Here is a 17,008-nt window from a genome sequence, read left to right on the forward strand (position 1 = left end):
AAAAAGAAGAACAGGAGTACTTGTGGCACCTTAGAGACTAACAAATTTATTAGAGCATAAGCTTTCGTGGACTACAGCCCACTTCTTCGGAAGTGGGCTGTAGTCCACGAAAGCTTATGCTCTAATAAATTTGTTAGTCTCTAAGGTGCCACAAGTACTCCTGTTCTTCTTTTTGCAGATACAGACTAACACGGCTGCTACTCTGAAACCTGTACATTTTCTGGTGACCCTCTCTCTCTAAGTTTTGGATTAAATGTATGACACTCCCTACAAGTTAGTTAATATTCAAGCAGGTCTATTCCCCTTCCTCTCCCAAATTCTACAGTTTCAGCCCATTTGTTCTTTGTGAAAAATTGTCACCCTTTTTTGGGCAGTTTCGGTTAAATATACAGGCATGGGGAAATTCTTACAACATTCCCAAAAATAAATGAACTGAGATATGGTGGGAAACTGCCATTCCAGAAGTTCAACAAAACCGTGCTGCCGAGCAACCCAATGACAACTATCTAAAGCTGGTAGAAATTTGAAAAATTTGAAATTAAATTAAAAAAGAAATTCCTCTCTGTTCTGCAGCTAGCTGTGTCACCGTTTGAAATATTTGAATCTTAAAAATTTCAAATTTTAAAGGGTAATATATTTTTTTTCCAAAATGGTTTCCTTTTCATCCTGACCCGTTCTAGCAATAACTAACTGAGTTACTGGACAGACCTTGATAGACACTTAGGTAATGCAGACAGTCAGTTTTGTGATGTCTCATTTCATGGCACCTATTGTCTCAGAGGGGTCCATCTGTCACGTTTTGTCCAAATGGGCAGAGGCAGGTACAAGAAAGGTTGGCTGTAAGCTTGAACACAGCTGCTTTCTGGAGCTCTTTGGGTTGTTTCCTGATTGCATCTGTGAATGTTCCATATTTAACATGTGTCCTGCCCTCGACATGTAATATTGATGTTCAGATGGGTCCCTATTGGTGTTGTCATCAAATTAGACTAGACGTGTCATGTCTGTGCCTACTAAATTTCTCTCCCAACCAGGAAATAACCCTCTTCTTCTCTGCCCAGAAGCCTTGACAACAAATGTCAGTAGTGGGTTAATATTTCCCAGGAGACCTGGCAGAAATTTTGGTTGCTTCTTGAATAGAGAGGGAGAATTTAATTGTCATACTGACCAAAAAAAATACATCTCTCTGGGAAGCAGAGAAAGATGTCAAAGAGGCAGCAAAGGCTGGCCAAGAGAATTAAAGTTGGGCATAGATGCTTCCCAGAATGAATTAAAAGGTGTCATGGAAGCTGGCCAAATGGAGATCCAAGACAGGAGAGGAGTCCGCACTAGATGAAGGAAAATCTCAAGGCAGAGATCAAATCCAATCAATTGGGAATAAAAAATGCAGTGGAGGAGGAAAGCGAGGCTGTATGAAAAGATACAATGGCCTGGTAAAATGTGTTGAGGAACCGAGCACCAGTCCTGAACAAACAAATAGATGAGAAGGTTTTCCAGGAAATATAAAACAGCCAGAATTCATTGGCTCAACTAGAACTGTCTAGGAGAGAAGCTAGAGATGGGATTTGATGACTTTGGAAAATGCTTGGATGAGGAAACGAAAGGCTCAGAGACCAATTTGGTTGTTAGGATATGGAATCAGAAAAGAAACAAGCTTCAGGTAAGGAAACATGTTAAGACTTTGTGCCTAAGCGCTAACTCCAGGATGCTCTGCAGGACACATGGGAAGGTGAAACGGAGAGTGGCCAGTCTGTGCTCGGACTGCACAGAAGCATTCAGTGTTAGAAGGGGGAAAAGCAGCTTCCTGAGAGGTTTATTTTCCCCAATTTAATAGCTTGAAGCAAATGAATGGTTGACAAAATGAACAGGGAGTCAGCAGGCTTAACAGCTGGCTTGAACTGATCAGACCGAATGATGCAGCTGGAATAAACCCCAGAAAAGAGAATGACTTATCTTGACCCGATAAAAGCCCTTAATGTGAGGTTCAGGCTATCTACCAATCTGAGTTGATCCAAGTTTGTTTAAAGCCAAGGAAGAAGGAACAAGGAAAATCCATCAGAGCAAGTAGAGGACTTTTGTAGGTTAATGTGTCTGGCATATCTTCAGACCAAGGTAGGCATGCCAAATAAATGAGCAACAGACCAGTTTATTGGTGACCAAGAGGATCACTTGAAAATTAAAAATAGTGGGTGGAAACCATAGGCCCCACATGCCACCAGGGACTTTGAAGGATTCGAATTTCCATTGCCATGCAGCAGCGCACCAACCTGCTCATGGGAGAAGTGGAAATGGGGCCCTGCAGTCTTGAAGCCTAAATTTGTGTCTAATTTTCGTGATGAGAAATGGGATTCAGGTTGGAGACAAGGAACAGTTGAGAGGTTTGAAAACACATCATGCTCAGTGTGACACACAGAATGTCAGCAGCAGCACAAAGACTAGGGGAGACACGTCTCGCAAGCCCTGATCCTGTGAACGAATTGTCAGACATTCAGTCCAGCCTTGCCATGACTCGTGATGTAATGATCACTCTTCATCCAGTTCAAGAAACAGAATGGCACTCAGCCCCAGGGGCAAAACATGGAGTAGCTGCACAGTTTTTGTTTACTGTGGATTCGACCCTTCAACAGTAGAAAAGGGCAGTTTGCTGGCTGTTGAATACAGAAGTAAAAAGTTGAAATAATATGGGAGTTGGGGAGAGTGGCCAATAAATCCCACAATCTACTAGAAGTTTCCTTTCCTGAGGCAGATGGTACTGGCCCCTGTTGGAAACGGGATACTGGTCTGAATCCAGTAAGGCAATTCCTAAATTCCTGTCACAGCCTTTTAATAAGATCAGGAAACGTGTGCTGTGAACATTAGACCAGGCCTGTTGTTAATGCTGGGGGATAGGTATTCTAAAATTGGACTCAGATGGAAACTGTGATTGGAGAACTAGCAGCAGTTCACAAATGGGGTAACTTGGGTTTATAAGAATGAAACTTTTGGAGTCTGAGCATGGGATTTTGGAAGCGGATTTAGTCAATGAACTCATATGGGTTTAGATTTCATTGTGGCTAATAACTATGCGATAACTTCCAGCAAAGCAATTCGGAACATTCAGTATGGAGAAATGTGCCTGGGAAAGATGGAAACTAGGTAAAAATATGCTTTGTTCGATGACTGCTCTTCAGGGAGCAAGCTGTTCTCCTCCTCCGGAGGCAGGTGTCACAATTTCAAAATCTGCATAATTTTTCAACAAAGGGAGTGGTGGAAAATCTGGTTTGAATGAGGCTCTTTGAAAGTGGCAAAAGAAATTCACTAACTTTTGGATGATTTTTTTCAGGCCAGCTTGTGACCCAGATTTTTTGAGTTTTTTTTCCCCCCACAAAATATCCCAAAATGTCCATTTTTCACACTGAACCCCTCCTCTGTCAAAAATTTCAAAAAATGTTGCTTCTTTTTCAAGCAAATTGATTTCTGATTTTTAAAAATGGAAAAAAATATGAAGACTTCAGTGTTTTGAGTTTATAGCATTTTAAATTTCAAACAAGAAGGTCTTCCAGTTAGGATGTTATGTGTTTATGGCAAGCAACAGATTCTAATGTCTGAAGAATTACGGTTAAACTGAATTTAGGGAAATGTGAGCTCTTGCTAAGAGAATGCCCTGGTCAGCTGATCAGTGAGAAAGAAATTTCCACTGGGTGAAGGAGGGCAAGAGGTGGTGCAGAAGTAGCTAAATTCCTTCTGGCTCACAGATATATAGAACTCTGTTTTCATTTCTGGGTTTGCCAACATAGCAGAATGTGCATATGTTAAGTGAGAAAAGAAAACCCGAGAGTGGTAGCTAAATTGTGATTTCATTGACGAATACTTGGCCTTTGCAGAGTTAAAAAAGGCACTTCACTGTGTTAGTGTTAGCTTGCCCATGTTTTAAAACCCCTTTCAGATTAGACACAGATGCTTGTGCTTATGGAATATGAGCAGTTTTGGCCCAAGAACAAGGATTGGAACTGATGGTGGCATATTACAGCAGCTCTAAATTCTTCCTTTCTGGTGGTGAAATAACTTCTCTCTGAACTGTTAGAAGTAATTAAGGCCATGGACCATGTTCATTATAACCTGCATGGGAGAAAAATCTGTGCTCAGAACAGATATGCTTCTTTACAATGCTCTTTAGATTCCAGAATGCCATGGGACAGTTGGCCTGGAGGTTACCGAAATTACAGGACTATGATATCATTGTTGCACACAGGGTTGGCCAGAAGCAAGGAAATTCTGAGGCTTTGTCTAGATGTCCTCGTTTGCTGAACCATTGCGTATATTTCCTCTTAAGAATCAGAAGAGAGAGTTATTTGGGTAGGAGAAATGTGTGCTAATGAATCAATAGTACCCTCTCAGATGCCTAAGTGCAAATGTTCAAAGTTCTGCTTTTGGAACAAGCATAACTGTAATGTTGGATCCCAGAACAGTTCGGGAGTGAACAAATGGAAGATCCTAGTATAGGGAAACCTTGATTTTTCCAAAAATTGGGAGGGTCTTTGTAAAATCTGGGATTCATAATGATAAATTTCAGTTTCAGTATGAATTTTAGATATGGGCCCAGCTGTAAATTTCTCTATGCTTGTTAACCTGGAGATGGGGCTGTCTGGGGTTTAGAATGAGCTGGGGTTTGAGCATTTAGCCTCATGCCTCGTAATGTGGAGTGTCTGGAACTTTTTGTCTTGTGTTATTGCCCATACTCTGCGTGGTTTCTCACACAGGGGGTTTTACACATGCAATACATTTCATGAAGCATGTAGGAAATCAGGGGGAAATGTGATATTGAGTTCCATATGGGTGTAGCATTTTATATCTGTAATCCTGCTTGCAAGTCCCTTTGAAGGAGTCCATTGGTGGTCCCTGGAAGCCTTTAGATGCTACTTTACTAAACATTCTTTTATTATTGCTTTGTATTTGTATTTACTTGTGCCATTATCATAAAGCTTATTCACCCCTGCTCCTCTCTATCTGGGGGATACATTAGACTCCTCCCCTTAGTTTTTAGAGCATGTGTTGGGTTAGGGGCATCTTTTGTCTGACACATGCTGCTGTTCTTGTTTTCAGGCCGAGGTGGAAACGGGTCAAGGGGGAGACGACCAAGATAAAGACTTTACTGAAGAGACAATAAAAGAGTATGATGGGAATTACTATGATACCTACTATGACCGAACTGTCTCTCCTGAAATTGGGCCAGGAATGCCTGCTAACCAAGAAACAGAGTATGAAGGGGTAATGGAAGACTTTCTGACTCAAGACCCTTTTTGAATTTCTTTTCAGCTGCTTTCTTAGCCCAGTTTTTCAGCTCTTGGAGGGGCAGGAAACCTCAACCTACTTCCTCAATCTCTTTCACTTCCCCCAGGTAATATGTAGGAGTTATAAAAGGAAAAGGCCCATTAGATTCCTAGTTCTTGTCTACATGGGAGCACTGAGAAAAATTAATCTGAATTAACTAAAGGTATGAATTTTAAATAAATTAAACTGCATTTACCCCCGGTGTGGATGCGGTCATTCAGAATTAAAGTGCCTTGCTTCTGTTTAGTTTAATTCACTTCCAAAATGAATTAAGCGAAACCAAATTAAGGCCACTTAAATTCTGAAAAAGTGTGTCCACACAGAAATGTAATGTGATTTAACTAATCGACTTCAAAAGATAATTTGGATTAATTTTCCTGAGTGTTTCTGTGTAGACGAACTTGTAGATTCCAAGGCCAGAAGGGACCATTGTGATCATCTAATCTGACCTCTACCGTAACACGGGCCATAGAACTTCCCCCAAATAATTCCTGTTTGAACTAGAGCATTTTATTTAAAAAAAAAGATCAAAACTTGATTGAAAAGTTGCCAACGATTAGGTCACCTTAATTTATCCTGCTGCATGTGGAGGCAACAATTCCCTACAAATAGCTGACCTCTGAAACTGCTGTGCACTAGAGAGATGGAACAGAACCTTAGATAGTAACAAAATGAGTCTTTGCTCCTTTTTGAATGTGTCATCTGCACCAAGTTCAGTCCCTGGGTGGTGTGGGCTCTGCTGACTGCGTCTTGATCATGTTACTGGTTCCCAGTCTGAATTCAATTGAGACAACAAGTTTATATCCTCTTTGTTTATCTCACTGCCTGTGTTTCTCTTGTGTGATACAGATTGGTGGCCCACGAGGGGAGAAAGGACAGAAGGGAGAGCCTGCAATAATTGAACCGGTAAGGATGCCCTTCATCTACAAAGATTTCTTCAGGGGGTGGGCATGTGTATATGGAATTGTATGGTACCAAAGAAGAGTTCTGTATCGCTCGAAAGCTTCTGTCTTTCACCAACAGAAGTTGGTCCAATAAAAGATATTGCCTCCCCGACCTCATCCATGGAACTGAAAAGCAGTCATAGGTTCGTATGGTCTGTAGTCACATCTCATGCCCACAGCTGCAGCTCGTAGGGAAATGGTCAGTATTTTCCATGAAATAATTTCAAACAAAATTTAAAATTTTTCATTTTATGAAAAAAAAATTCTGGTAGAAATTTTCTGGATTTTTTAACATAAAAATTGAAAATGATTTTGGGGGGGTTTATTTTAAGAAACAGGGATAATTTGGAAAGAAATTAAAATTTTCCATTTGCTCCTTTTCTCCCCTGCCCCACCCAAAAAAGCTATTTTTGTTTGTAATAATTCTTTGGCCAATTTTTTTTTTTAACCAGTGTTATGTAAAAAACAAGTGAACTGGCAAGAGCCTGTCTTAGGACTCCAATGGCTTTTACTTAGTCCTCGGTTTGAAGTACAGCCCTCCCATCTGAATCCCTGCAGTCCGGGAGAGCTTAGATCCAGGTCTGAACTTCACAGCTCAGGCCCACCCTTAATTTTAGAACTGAGGAGAGCACCTCTGTGGCAAGGAAAGGGTTCTCCCAGCACACAGCTGTGGATGCTGAGAATGATTTTTTTCCTCTTCAACGTCCATTCTCTCCTGTAGGCCTCCGTGTTGTTAAGGGCCTTGAAACTGCACTTGTATGATTGTTCAAGAACCAGAATCCTACATTCTCTACTTCTCTGTTTTGCCTGCACTGAGAGCAAGGGTTTCTCAGGCCCACCTCTGAGGCACTTTTTGGTTTTAAAGTGCAGCTGTAAAATCAATTGCACTCACTTTATCAGTCAAAGGAATTTTCCAGCGACCCTATTGGGATCTGAGACTCAAGCTGGGTTCTTTCGGTTTTTACAGCATCACCATTGTTAAAGTCTCTTGGCCTTATTTTCCGAGCTTCTGAGAACCTGCAGCTTCACTTGGCTTTAAGAAGAGATGTCCGTGCTCAATGCCTTTTGAAAATCTAGTCCCTGTGTGATCAGAGTTTAGCTGACAATTTAACTGATGTCACATGAAACAGACAGGAATTCAGTTGCCCCGCCCACAGGGTGTCTTGCCTTGGTGGGATTAACTGGAGGAACAACTGGTTGTTGGGAGCTCTGATTGAAAGATTCACAGGGAACTGAACTATTATTACATAGCCCCTTTTCCATCCATAAGCACACTTTAAGATCTCAACTTGCCTCCGTGTTTGCATCCCTCTCCTCACCCCCAGGAGAAACCCACAGGTATTCGGAGCCTTTCAATTGCTACCGTTCATCTTGCGCCTGAGTCTCCGAAAGGCCAAGCACACACTCGTTGCAGACCAGTAACTCAATTAACCTAATTTTTCATTGGCAGAATGCCAACACAGGGCCAGAAGAAAGAACAACACTTCCTACCTCTTGGAGTCAGTTTTTTTCTGACCTTCCTCTGTTTCTCTCCTGCGTGATCCTTTCGCAGAGGGGAGGGTTTGACACCCAGAACCAGTGCTTATAAAAAGCATTCCCGACCCTCCAAGTCAATTCCTTCCTTTTTGGGCCCTGCTTTCATTCTGTGGCCATGGGCCCTGCTTTCATTCTGTGGACAAAGGGAACAAAATGGACAGTTTGTCTAACTGAGGTGTGGAAAGCTCTGTTAAAATACGGGGGTGGGAGGGGGGGACCTGCTTAAACTCAGGCTGCCCCGTCCAATCTGAAATGTTGCAGAGCGAACAAAATAGTTAAGTGTAATCATCCAGAAAGAATTTGGCTGCCTTAGCTGTTTCAAAACACTGGAGCATATATAGCCATTGCCAGAAAATAAACAAGACCAAATGCTGCCTTTCCTCTCTTCCTTTGGTTCCCCTTTAGCTGAGAGAAATGCAGATTCGTTGTGCTCTTTCTCTTTAGCAAAGGCACTTTCTTCAGATCGGAGCTGCTGGATTGTGGGGGTGTGGTGGTGGGGGGGAGGATTCCTCTGTCACTTTCCTTCCTTTCTTACAGTCCATCTGTCTTTCAATCCTTACTCGGTGCTGACGCTTGCTGGAGGCAGCAGGATAGCACAGTCTTGAGTCTAATGGTGCCCTCCAGCTAATAGTTTCTGTGCTGGCAAAGGCAGCATTAACACTCAAGGTCTCCAGGAGAGGCGTGAGAGCAGGGATCTGGGAGTCAGGACTCCTGGATTCTGTTGTCCATTGTTGTACAGCTTTAGAGCAAAGCCAAACACAAGAGCGACTCGCTCTGTCACCTTGGGCAAGTCTCTCTTCCTCTCTGAGCCGTGACTAAGGGCATGTCTACACTTAAAACACCCGTGGCACAGCTGCGCCATTGTAGCGCTGCAGTGCAGATGCTCCCTCCGCCGACGGGAGGGGTTCGCCCATCTCCATAGGTCTCCATCGCCCTGTCGACTTAGCCGCTGTCTGCCTGGGGACTTCAGTTGGTTTAACAACGCCACACCAAGGGGGGGAATTTTTCACACCCCAACCAACGTAGTTAAACCCACCTAGTTTTCTAGTGAAAATGAGGCCTAAGATGCCACATTATGGTAACTGATGGTAAATGTTGACACTTAGGATGACATCTGACCTTTCCCTTCCCCGCTGTATAAAACAGGCAGAAATTATAATATCTTTATTAAAATGCTTGGGCTCTTCAGATGGAAGCGAATAAATTAAAACAGCATTGTTTTATTTTTATCCCTGCGGATTAACTTGAGGAGCTCCCCGTGTCTGTGTCCCTTTACGAATGGCATTGCAAATTCCTTTGCTATCAGACTGCCCAGAAGGGATGGCTGTTGGCACGGATGCAAAATTGGAAAGCTGCTAGCGATACCCTTCATCTTCTAGTAATGGAAGGGTGCTGAGAAGGGAGTGGGGAAAGAAGGGAGGCTTTGAGATGAGGAGGGAGTTGAGACATAGACAGGAATGACTTCATGCAGTTGGGTGAAAACAAATTAGGAACAACTTTCTCACTGCATTTTGCCATCTTATGAAGCCAGGCCATGGGGCCGAACCCTGCCCCCCGCGGAAGCCAACAGGAGCTTTGGCACTGGATTCAGTCAGAGCAGAATGGGGTTCCCAAATCTGTGGCTCTCACTCCACAAGCCAGAGTTTTTATTCCATCCCACGCCCCCTCCTCTTCCCCTGCATGTCCCTCCCTGCCCCCTCCTGTCACACAGCCTGTCTCCTGCTCCCCTGCCTTGTCGCGTTGCACGGATAATGGAAACCGTCTGAATTTCTTGCTGAGGAGACTTTCCAGATGTCCCCACAGCCTGAGCCCAACATAAACAAATGGATAAATGTGGGAGGATGCCCAGGCTGTCTGTATCAGGAATAGGTTAATTAGGCCTTCCTCTCTGAAGGGGCCTCCATTGCCTCGGCGATTGGCTGTGGGAAGCAGAGCTCTCGGCGCCATGGCCATTGAGGAGACAGCTTCAAGTATTTCCCACATAAATCTGGCACCCGGCAGCTCTTGACGGTCGTGGGGCTCCTTATATGGGCAATGACTCTGCGGAGCTGAGGGGAGTTTATCAGCACTGAGCGGAGGTGGAGGTCTGGGGATGGTTCTAGTCTCTGGAGCTGCCACACAGGCAGATGGGTGGTGCTTTAATTGGTCCAGTTTCTCAAAGGAAATGGACCTTGGGAGGAAGGGGGCAGTTAGGGGCTCCTATGAGCCCACCGCTTGCAAGGTTTTTGTTTTATACCTTACAACCACCCTTCCCTTCTTTGCAAAACTAACCAGCGTTTTCTGCCCATCGTTCCCGGAGAGCAGGGAATCTTAAATCTCCACCCTAACTGGTCCCTTGTCAGCAGTCTCCGCAGAGAGTGGCCAATAGCAACGTGGGCCATAAAGACCGAACTGTCCTCTCCCTGCTCAGGTCAGGACTGGGGAGCTTTGGTTGGGGCAATGTGAAGAGATTGGCTCAATGAGGGCCCGTATGCTGGGTGCGTTCCATCTTCCTCCTACTCACTTAACTTATTGCCTCCAGTTCATCTGAACTAAGGGAAAACAGAGAGTGTCCAGAGCTAGATCATGCTGGTGACATCTCTGTGTGCTAGGCAGATATACCCTTTAGCCTGTAGACCATGTCCCCTTGAGGCTCAGGTGCACTGAATGGAAGCCAGGTCACACTCAAAGCATCTCTTCGGAGCTCCAGGTAAAGAGCTCATACTCCGTCCTATGCTCCTTGTCCGGAAAGGAAGAGATTTCCTAAGGCCTCTATTCTCCCAGCACATCCGGATTCAGCCCTTGTTAGCAGTAATACTGCTTCCGTATAAATTGTTCATCAGTCCAAATTCCACCACCAAAGCCGCTTGCTTCCGCTTGTCACACTAAGTGTTTCAAACCTGCATTGCTTCACCCAGGACAGATCAGAGGCAAGGACCAGCTCCCACCTCCTTGAGCACCAGGAAAGAGTGAGCAAGGAATGTGTGGTCTTGGTAGGTTTGCACCCTGCTCACTCATCCTGGGTACCGGGGCTATTTTCTCCTTCCACCTCCTTCCATCCCTCGGCAGGTCATCCCATTGCCCAAGCTGCTCTTAGGGTGACCAGCCTTGTCCCAGTATTCAACCTCTGTTCTATTTTTCTGCACCTTACCCGTTGCCATGAAACGCATGGACACATCTCTTGAAAAGCCTGCGGCAACATGTCCTCCAGATTCTGCAGCTGTGCTAATCAGTTTCGTACAGCTCAGCTATTCTCCCTCCCCCCACTTATCCTTCCATCCAGGGGGAAAATCTCACTGTCCTAACTCAGGACAAATGAGTGCCATGCATAAGTCTCTTCTCACACCCATGTAAATCGGGATTAACTCTACTGCAGTCAGTGGAACGATGGTGTTAAACTGTGTGGATAAGATCCATGAACCAAATTCTCCACTAATGTAAATCCGCATGACTGCATTGATTTCACAGAGAATTGGCCCCCCATATATCCAAACAATCCACAAACCAGCGCTTAAATCAGCTAGAAATGGGTAGCAGTAATATAAAAAATCCTTGTGCTAGCCAAGGGATATGGCTGCAGAGGGTATGTGTACGTGCCCATATCCCGCTGGGGGAGCTGTCATGGTATTTGGCAATATAGTGTGATCTGTTTTCTCTCCTCGGGGGGGTCTGAAGTAGTGCAGGTGTTGGGGCAGGACTCCCTGTTTGCTGCATGTACCCTGACTGCTTCAACTTCACTCCGCTCAGCCCTTTCCACTGTGCAGGACATAGGCAGCTGCGCTGACGTCAGCCCACACTTTCACCAGCTCTGCTCCACCGACTGGCCTTAGCTTCAACCCTGACCTGGGGAGACCACCCTCCTCCGAGGGGGAAGTGTAACTCGATCACTGGGCTGGCTCCTTCCCAGGCTTCTCCTGACGGAGTCAATTTGACATTTGCTGACTTTTATGGGCTGATTTCATCCTGTAGCCAACTCTGCTGGCTACAAATTAGCCGGCGAGAGGTGAAACGGGCTGCTTGGAATATGGACGCCTTGTTGGATTACGTTGAACTTGGTCAGTGGTCCATCGATGGAAGGGTAGAGCTTGATCCATGGATACTTCCAAACCTGTGTTCCTGGTCTTTTCCCTATAGGCCTCTGACTGTTTTATTGGGAAATTTCTTTCTGGTCTTCCCTCCATCCCCCCACCACCCATTAAAAAAAACCCAACTCCACTGAGTACACCATACCCATGATTTAAAGGAAGAGCAAAATATTGAATTTTTTAAACAATGAGATAACATTACCCTGGCATGGTACCCACACAATGATCTTATAGGTTCACTTAGTAAATCTCTGCATAAAGCCTGCTAGGGAAAGACATTTAAAGACCACTGGAAATGCCTTAGAATTTGATTGGAATTAGAGACAGCATTCCGAGCGAAGGGATCGTCGGCTGCAATACTCACTCCAGCAGAGCTTGGTTTTGCTGGCATTCAAGACGCGGTGCAAGGCTTTTCATTTGCTTGACCTTGGACTAAGATGAGAGAGGATTCCGTTCTCACTCGGTGTGATTCTGGGATGGTGGTTGGGACAAGACTTTTATTCACGCCCAGCCTGGGCTGAACTGATTGACAGTTTTGCTTTTCAGTGCACAGGATGTAGTGTGCCAGTGGCAATGGACCCAGACTCCGCTGAAACAACGTTACCGGGATGCGCTAACACCTATTGGGCTTGTGAGCAGCAAAAGACTGGATGAGCTCAGAACAGACATGACGGCTTGACTTTTGAGCTCCACTGCGGAGGTCGCGTTGGGGACGTGCCATGCTAATCACCAATCTCTCTTACTGTTTTCCAGGGCATGCTCATCGAAGGGCCATCCGGTCCCGAAGGTCCAGCTGTAAGTCAATTTTTTTTAACACTTCTCTGGGCTCTATTGCGTCCATATGCCATACCTGGATATCAGAGCAGTTCAGGGTCACTTTTACTCTGCTAAAATAAACAGGCAGCTCCAGTTCTGTTTCTTTCCTTTGTGCACGCACGCGCACACAAATAACAGCACATTTTCCTTTATTACCTAATTTTTTGTCCTGTCTTTTCCATACTAGGGTCTTCCAGGACCTCCGGGAACTTCTGGGCCCGTGGGTCCACTGGGTGACCCCGGCGAGAGAGTAAGTATAATGGATTTACATTCTTTGGCTGGCCGTCGTTCATTCTTGCTGTGCAGTGTGGAGCTTTAAACTGTGACCTGGGGTGTAAAACGTAACTGGTCTTAGTGGTACTTGATAACAACCCCTCTTGCCCTTTAGCCCTTCTGCCTCGAAATGGGGAGAAGTTGTAAGCTTAGCAGAACTCGGCCTGGGGTAAAGGACAGATGTTTGAACCTGGAACAAACATTCGGGGAGTGTCCACACTAGCCTTTACAAATCTGTCAATGATCTCAAGTTACTTGGCAACCAATTAACTCAAGATTTTACAAAAAGGCTTAGCGTAAAGAACCCCTTTGACATCTCTCCACATCCTTTAGTCCTATGTGACAGGTAATTACGCTGTGCCTCAGTAATAATCGGAGGGCAAACGAGGCATGTGTCTGAGAGTTATTCAGTAGGCAAGTGCAGCCTGTCTGAGATATTAGACGGCGGGCAATGTTTTCTGCATTATGGCAGGCTCTGCCATCTCAGAAAGTTTTGCAGTGCTATAAATACAGAATTAAGGTTTCACTGCAGGATTCAGAAGCTGCAGGAGCTGACTGTTGGTGTGAAAAACTTTCATTCAAACACACAAAAGTCTTTTAGCACAGGAAAAGTATGAATTAAGTTCAGGCCTGGAGCCTTAATTAAACAATCCACCTGTTAGGAGCAAAAAATATCCACCACTCCTTCAATGGATGGTGTTTCTTTTTCACAGGAGCTCCATGGGTTCAGTGGATTTCACTTTGTAGCCTATAACAGGAATGTGCTTTCCTTCTTGTATAGTGGTTTTGTTTTCTTTCAAATTACCTCCAATATGAAGATCTTTCTCCTACAATACTGTGTCTTTCTATTAGGAGGAGCTTCTGCCTTACTGACAGGCACGAGCAACTGACCTGCATTCTCTGTCAATGGGATTGTTAGGTGGTTTCCTTTATTATTATTATTATTGTTATTATTATTTTATTTTGATTAAATTCGTTGTTGGGCAAAATACTCTCCCGCCCTCGATACATTTTATTTGCATTTTCAAGGCTCCTGGATTTTGGTGTCCAACTTGTGACACCTACAGCCTCATTTTCAGAAAGTGCTGAGCACCCACAATGCCAGCTGAGATTCGGGATGTCTCTAGGTGGTCGGCACCTCTGAAAATCAGGCCCCTGGTTTCTGATTAGGGCCGCCTGAAATTGAGGCTCCCAAACGGCCACCATGCAAATGTATTTTCATTTCTGCTTTGTTTTCTTTGCCTCTGAATCACGCAGCCACCGTTAAATGCTATTTTTCTCCCAGTAGGAGGAAATTAAACAGCAAAGAAGTAACATGTGCAGTTGCTGTGCTGAAACAAACTCCTGCTTCTGCATGCACAATGCAGCTGGCGGTGTCTGTAGAGTTAATTTAGGCCTGACACCTAGTGGAGGATTTGGAGTACCGCGGCTTGCTTTTGTTTCTCTGAAGGCCTGAAATGAGGTCACTAGAACCTAACTACTGTAACAGCCAGACTCAAGCTGCTGGAATTAGAACAGTCCCTCGGCAGGAATCTGATTTCATAGGCCGGAGTAAATAAATCACTGCATTTCCAGGCTGAAAGCTTTTAGGAGGAAGGGAAAAATGAATATCATTAGGAAATGTGTTTTCTTTTTCCGTTGAAGAACTGTAAGCAGTACTTTAATTTTAGACTGTTAGGCTTATAGAGGGACTTTTCCTGAATGGAGCAGAAGAGGAAAAGTAGTAATCTCCTAACGCAGTGCATTAAAATCCAGCCTGTTTCTCTTGTTTGGCCTGCACGTAAAGAACAAATCTGTTGCCACAGACTACGGTGTAGCCTGATGGACTCCCTCACCAGACCAGGAAATACTCAGTGTCATGCCCAGTCTTTTCAAACTCTTCCTTTAGGGCACAGTTTACTCTTCAGACACAATACAATAGTTCAACATAAGTTCCACATATAAGCCTTGTCTGTCCCTCTCACCCATGGTCTTCTGCAGGGGCCCAGAGCCTTTCATCCTGCTCCAGGCCAAACTCTCTCCTCCCTCAACAGAGCTGTGTTTTTGGCTTTTATAATCGTAGAATATCAGGGTTGGAAGAGACCTCAGGAGGCCATCTAGCCCCACCCCCTGCTCAAAGCAGGACCAATCCCCAGACAGATTTTTACCCTAGTTCCCTAAGCGGCCCCCTCAAGGATTGAACTCACAACCTTGGGTTTAGCAGGCCAATGCTCAAACCACTGAGCCTGAGTAGTCTCGGCTGGGACATAGCTGATCGGTATGCTGGGCCCAGCGCCCCTTAGAGTTACCCCACCCTGTGACAGGCAGACAATGCATTCAGTCAGAATTAGGGATAGAACCCTTGGTTCTAAACCTTAAAAACCCAGTCTCCTGACGCGTGAGCTATAGTGGAGTCTGCATGCCATGCTGTAATTAAGACATACCAGCCCCAGTACGCTGCAGCCGCGAGCGGGTGACAGACATAGGCTGTGCACGCTTAAACACGTTTGGCACCAGGGACCAGCAGGCCGGTTCTGCTTTGTCACCTTACTCACACCCCATCGATTTCAGCAGCCCATGTGTGAGTGAGGCAAGCGGAACTTGGCCCTGTGCCAGTACTGTGAATGGCTGCACAACAGAGGTATTTTTAGATTAGTTGAGCGTACTTCTGCAATGTTGTTGAGTGTGTTGCTATTTAACAAAGTCACGGGTACTTCTGGGATGGGGATGGGGGTCCCAGACAGCTACAGCACCAGGCTGGATGTTTAGGGGCACCTGGGATAACCTACGGGAGAGCTTCCCAACAGGAGGTCTGACTCATCCCCTCACTAGCAAGAAAGAAGGGGGCTACGAGAGAAGAAGCCATAGTTAAGTCAGGGGCTGAAGACAGGGAGGTAGCCAGGGAGGGACAGGGGGATTATTTCTCTTTGAACCATTATGAACCTACAGACATTGGTCTTGGATGAAGATTTGGCCTAATCTGAATCTCTTGGCCCGTCTCCAGTCCAAACCTGGCTTCGGTCACCACTGTTCTCATCTTAGTCAAGTATGGCCATTTCTCCACGCTCACCTCCTACTTCTACACAGCAGTGCACAGCTGGCGGTCTCCGCTAAGTGGTGGAGACAGGGTGGAAAGCTGCGTCCCATTGACAAAACGTTCGAGTTCAGGGAAGGCAGAGCTGGGCCCCTTCTAGATGTCTTCCCTGAGGTGCATTGATAGCGTAGTGTGCAGGACCCTCTCTGGAGTCGCGCAGAGTGCATTCCAGGGCAGGGGAGAGGTAGTGCGCATGGGGAAGATGGCCATTGGCTCAGAAGTGTGCTATTATGGGCAAACTCGATGAGTGCCAAAAGTTCACCTAAAAATAAAAACAGCACTAACGATAGACTCTGCCTGTAGCTTGTTGTTGTGGTCGAAGTCATGGCAAGGGTCTTTTTCAACCTCAAAGAGCAAAAAAATACTCATTAGCAAAACAAAAAAAAAAAGTCTTGGAATCTGCCAAAAAACAAAAAGAGAAGAGTCTAGTTAATGCTCTGTTTTCCCCGAGTCTGTTCTGTAATTCTAGAGGAGAGATGAATGGCAGTGACAATACACCATGGAAGAGCTGCAAGAATATCTAATGCGTCTGTTCCCCCCCAGCACTGTTATCCAGTGAATACCAAATACTGTCGTGAGGACAGGAACAGTTAGCAGAAGACGTTTCCCTCAGTCTCCTCGTTCATTCAGTCTGATTTCTAAAGCGGGCACTGGTGCAGAACGTCTTCGGTCGACTTAGCGGAGCTGCGTAATTGGGTCCCCTTCCCTGCAAGGGCGTACGGTGCAGTCACTTCCACCTAGGAAGGAGGGGAGGAAGACCCATCCCCATAGGTCCTGGCCGTCTGCTTTTGCAGTGTTATATATGAGCATTTGCCTCTAGGCAAAAAAAAAGTCGCCATCTGGCTTCAGTATGTATTCGTAATGGCTGGCTGAGGAGTTACACCCGTGGTGTAGATGGGATTAGAATCAGGCTTAATATCCGGGTGGCCTAAAGGGCCACAGACAAAACACTCTCGTTCAAAGTTGTATATTCATGGCACACTAAGGCTACAAAA

The 17,008-nt window shown here is 45.2% G+C and overlaps 1 protein-coding gene across 2 annotated transcripts in view; it reads left to right on the forward strand.

Annotated features, from left to right (window-relative positions):
* COL5A1 (collagen type V alpha 1 chain) overlaps positions 1 to 17,008 on the forward strand; it is a 249,877-nt gene that overhangs the window by 121,618 nt on the left and 111,251 nt on the right. For both annotated transcript variants that reach the window (XM_034752172.1, XM_034752171.1), the window contains exons 8-11: positions 5,080 to 5,244; positions 6,157 to 6,213; positions 12,605 to 12,646; positions 12,855 to 12,917. In XM_034752172.1, coding sequence (XP_034608063.1) covers positions 5,080 to 5,244; positions 6,157 to 6,213; positions 12,605 to 12,646; positions 12,855 to 12,917 — 327 coding nt within the window. The remainder of the gene's footprint in view (positions 1 to 5,079; positions 5,245 to 6,156; positions 6,214 to 12,604; positions 12,647 to 12,854; positions 12,918 to 17,008) is intronic.

The sequence above is a fragment of the Trachemys scripta genome, chromosome 17, assembly GCF_013100865.1.
Source record: "Trachemys scripta elegans isolate TJP31775 chromosome 17, CAS_Tse_1.0, whole genome shotgun sequence".
Taxonomy (NCBI): Eukaryota; Metazoa; Chordata; order Testudines; family Emydidae; genus Trachemys; species Trachemys scripta.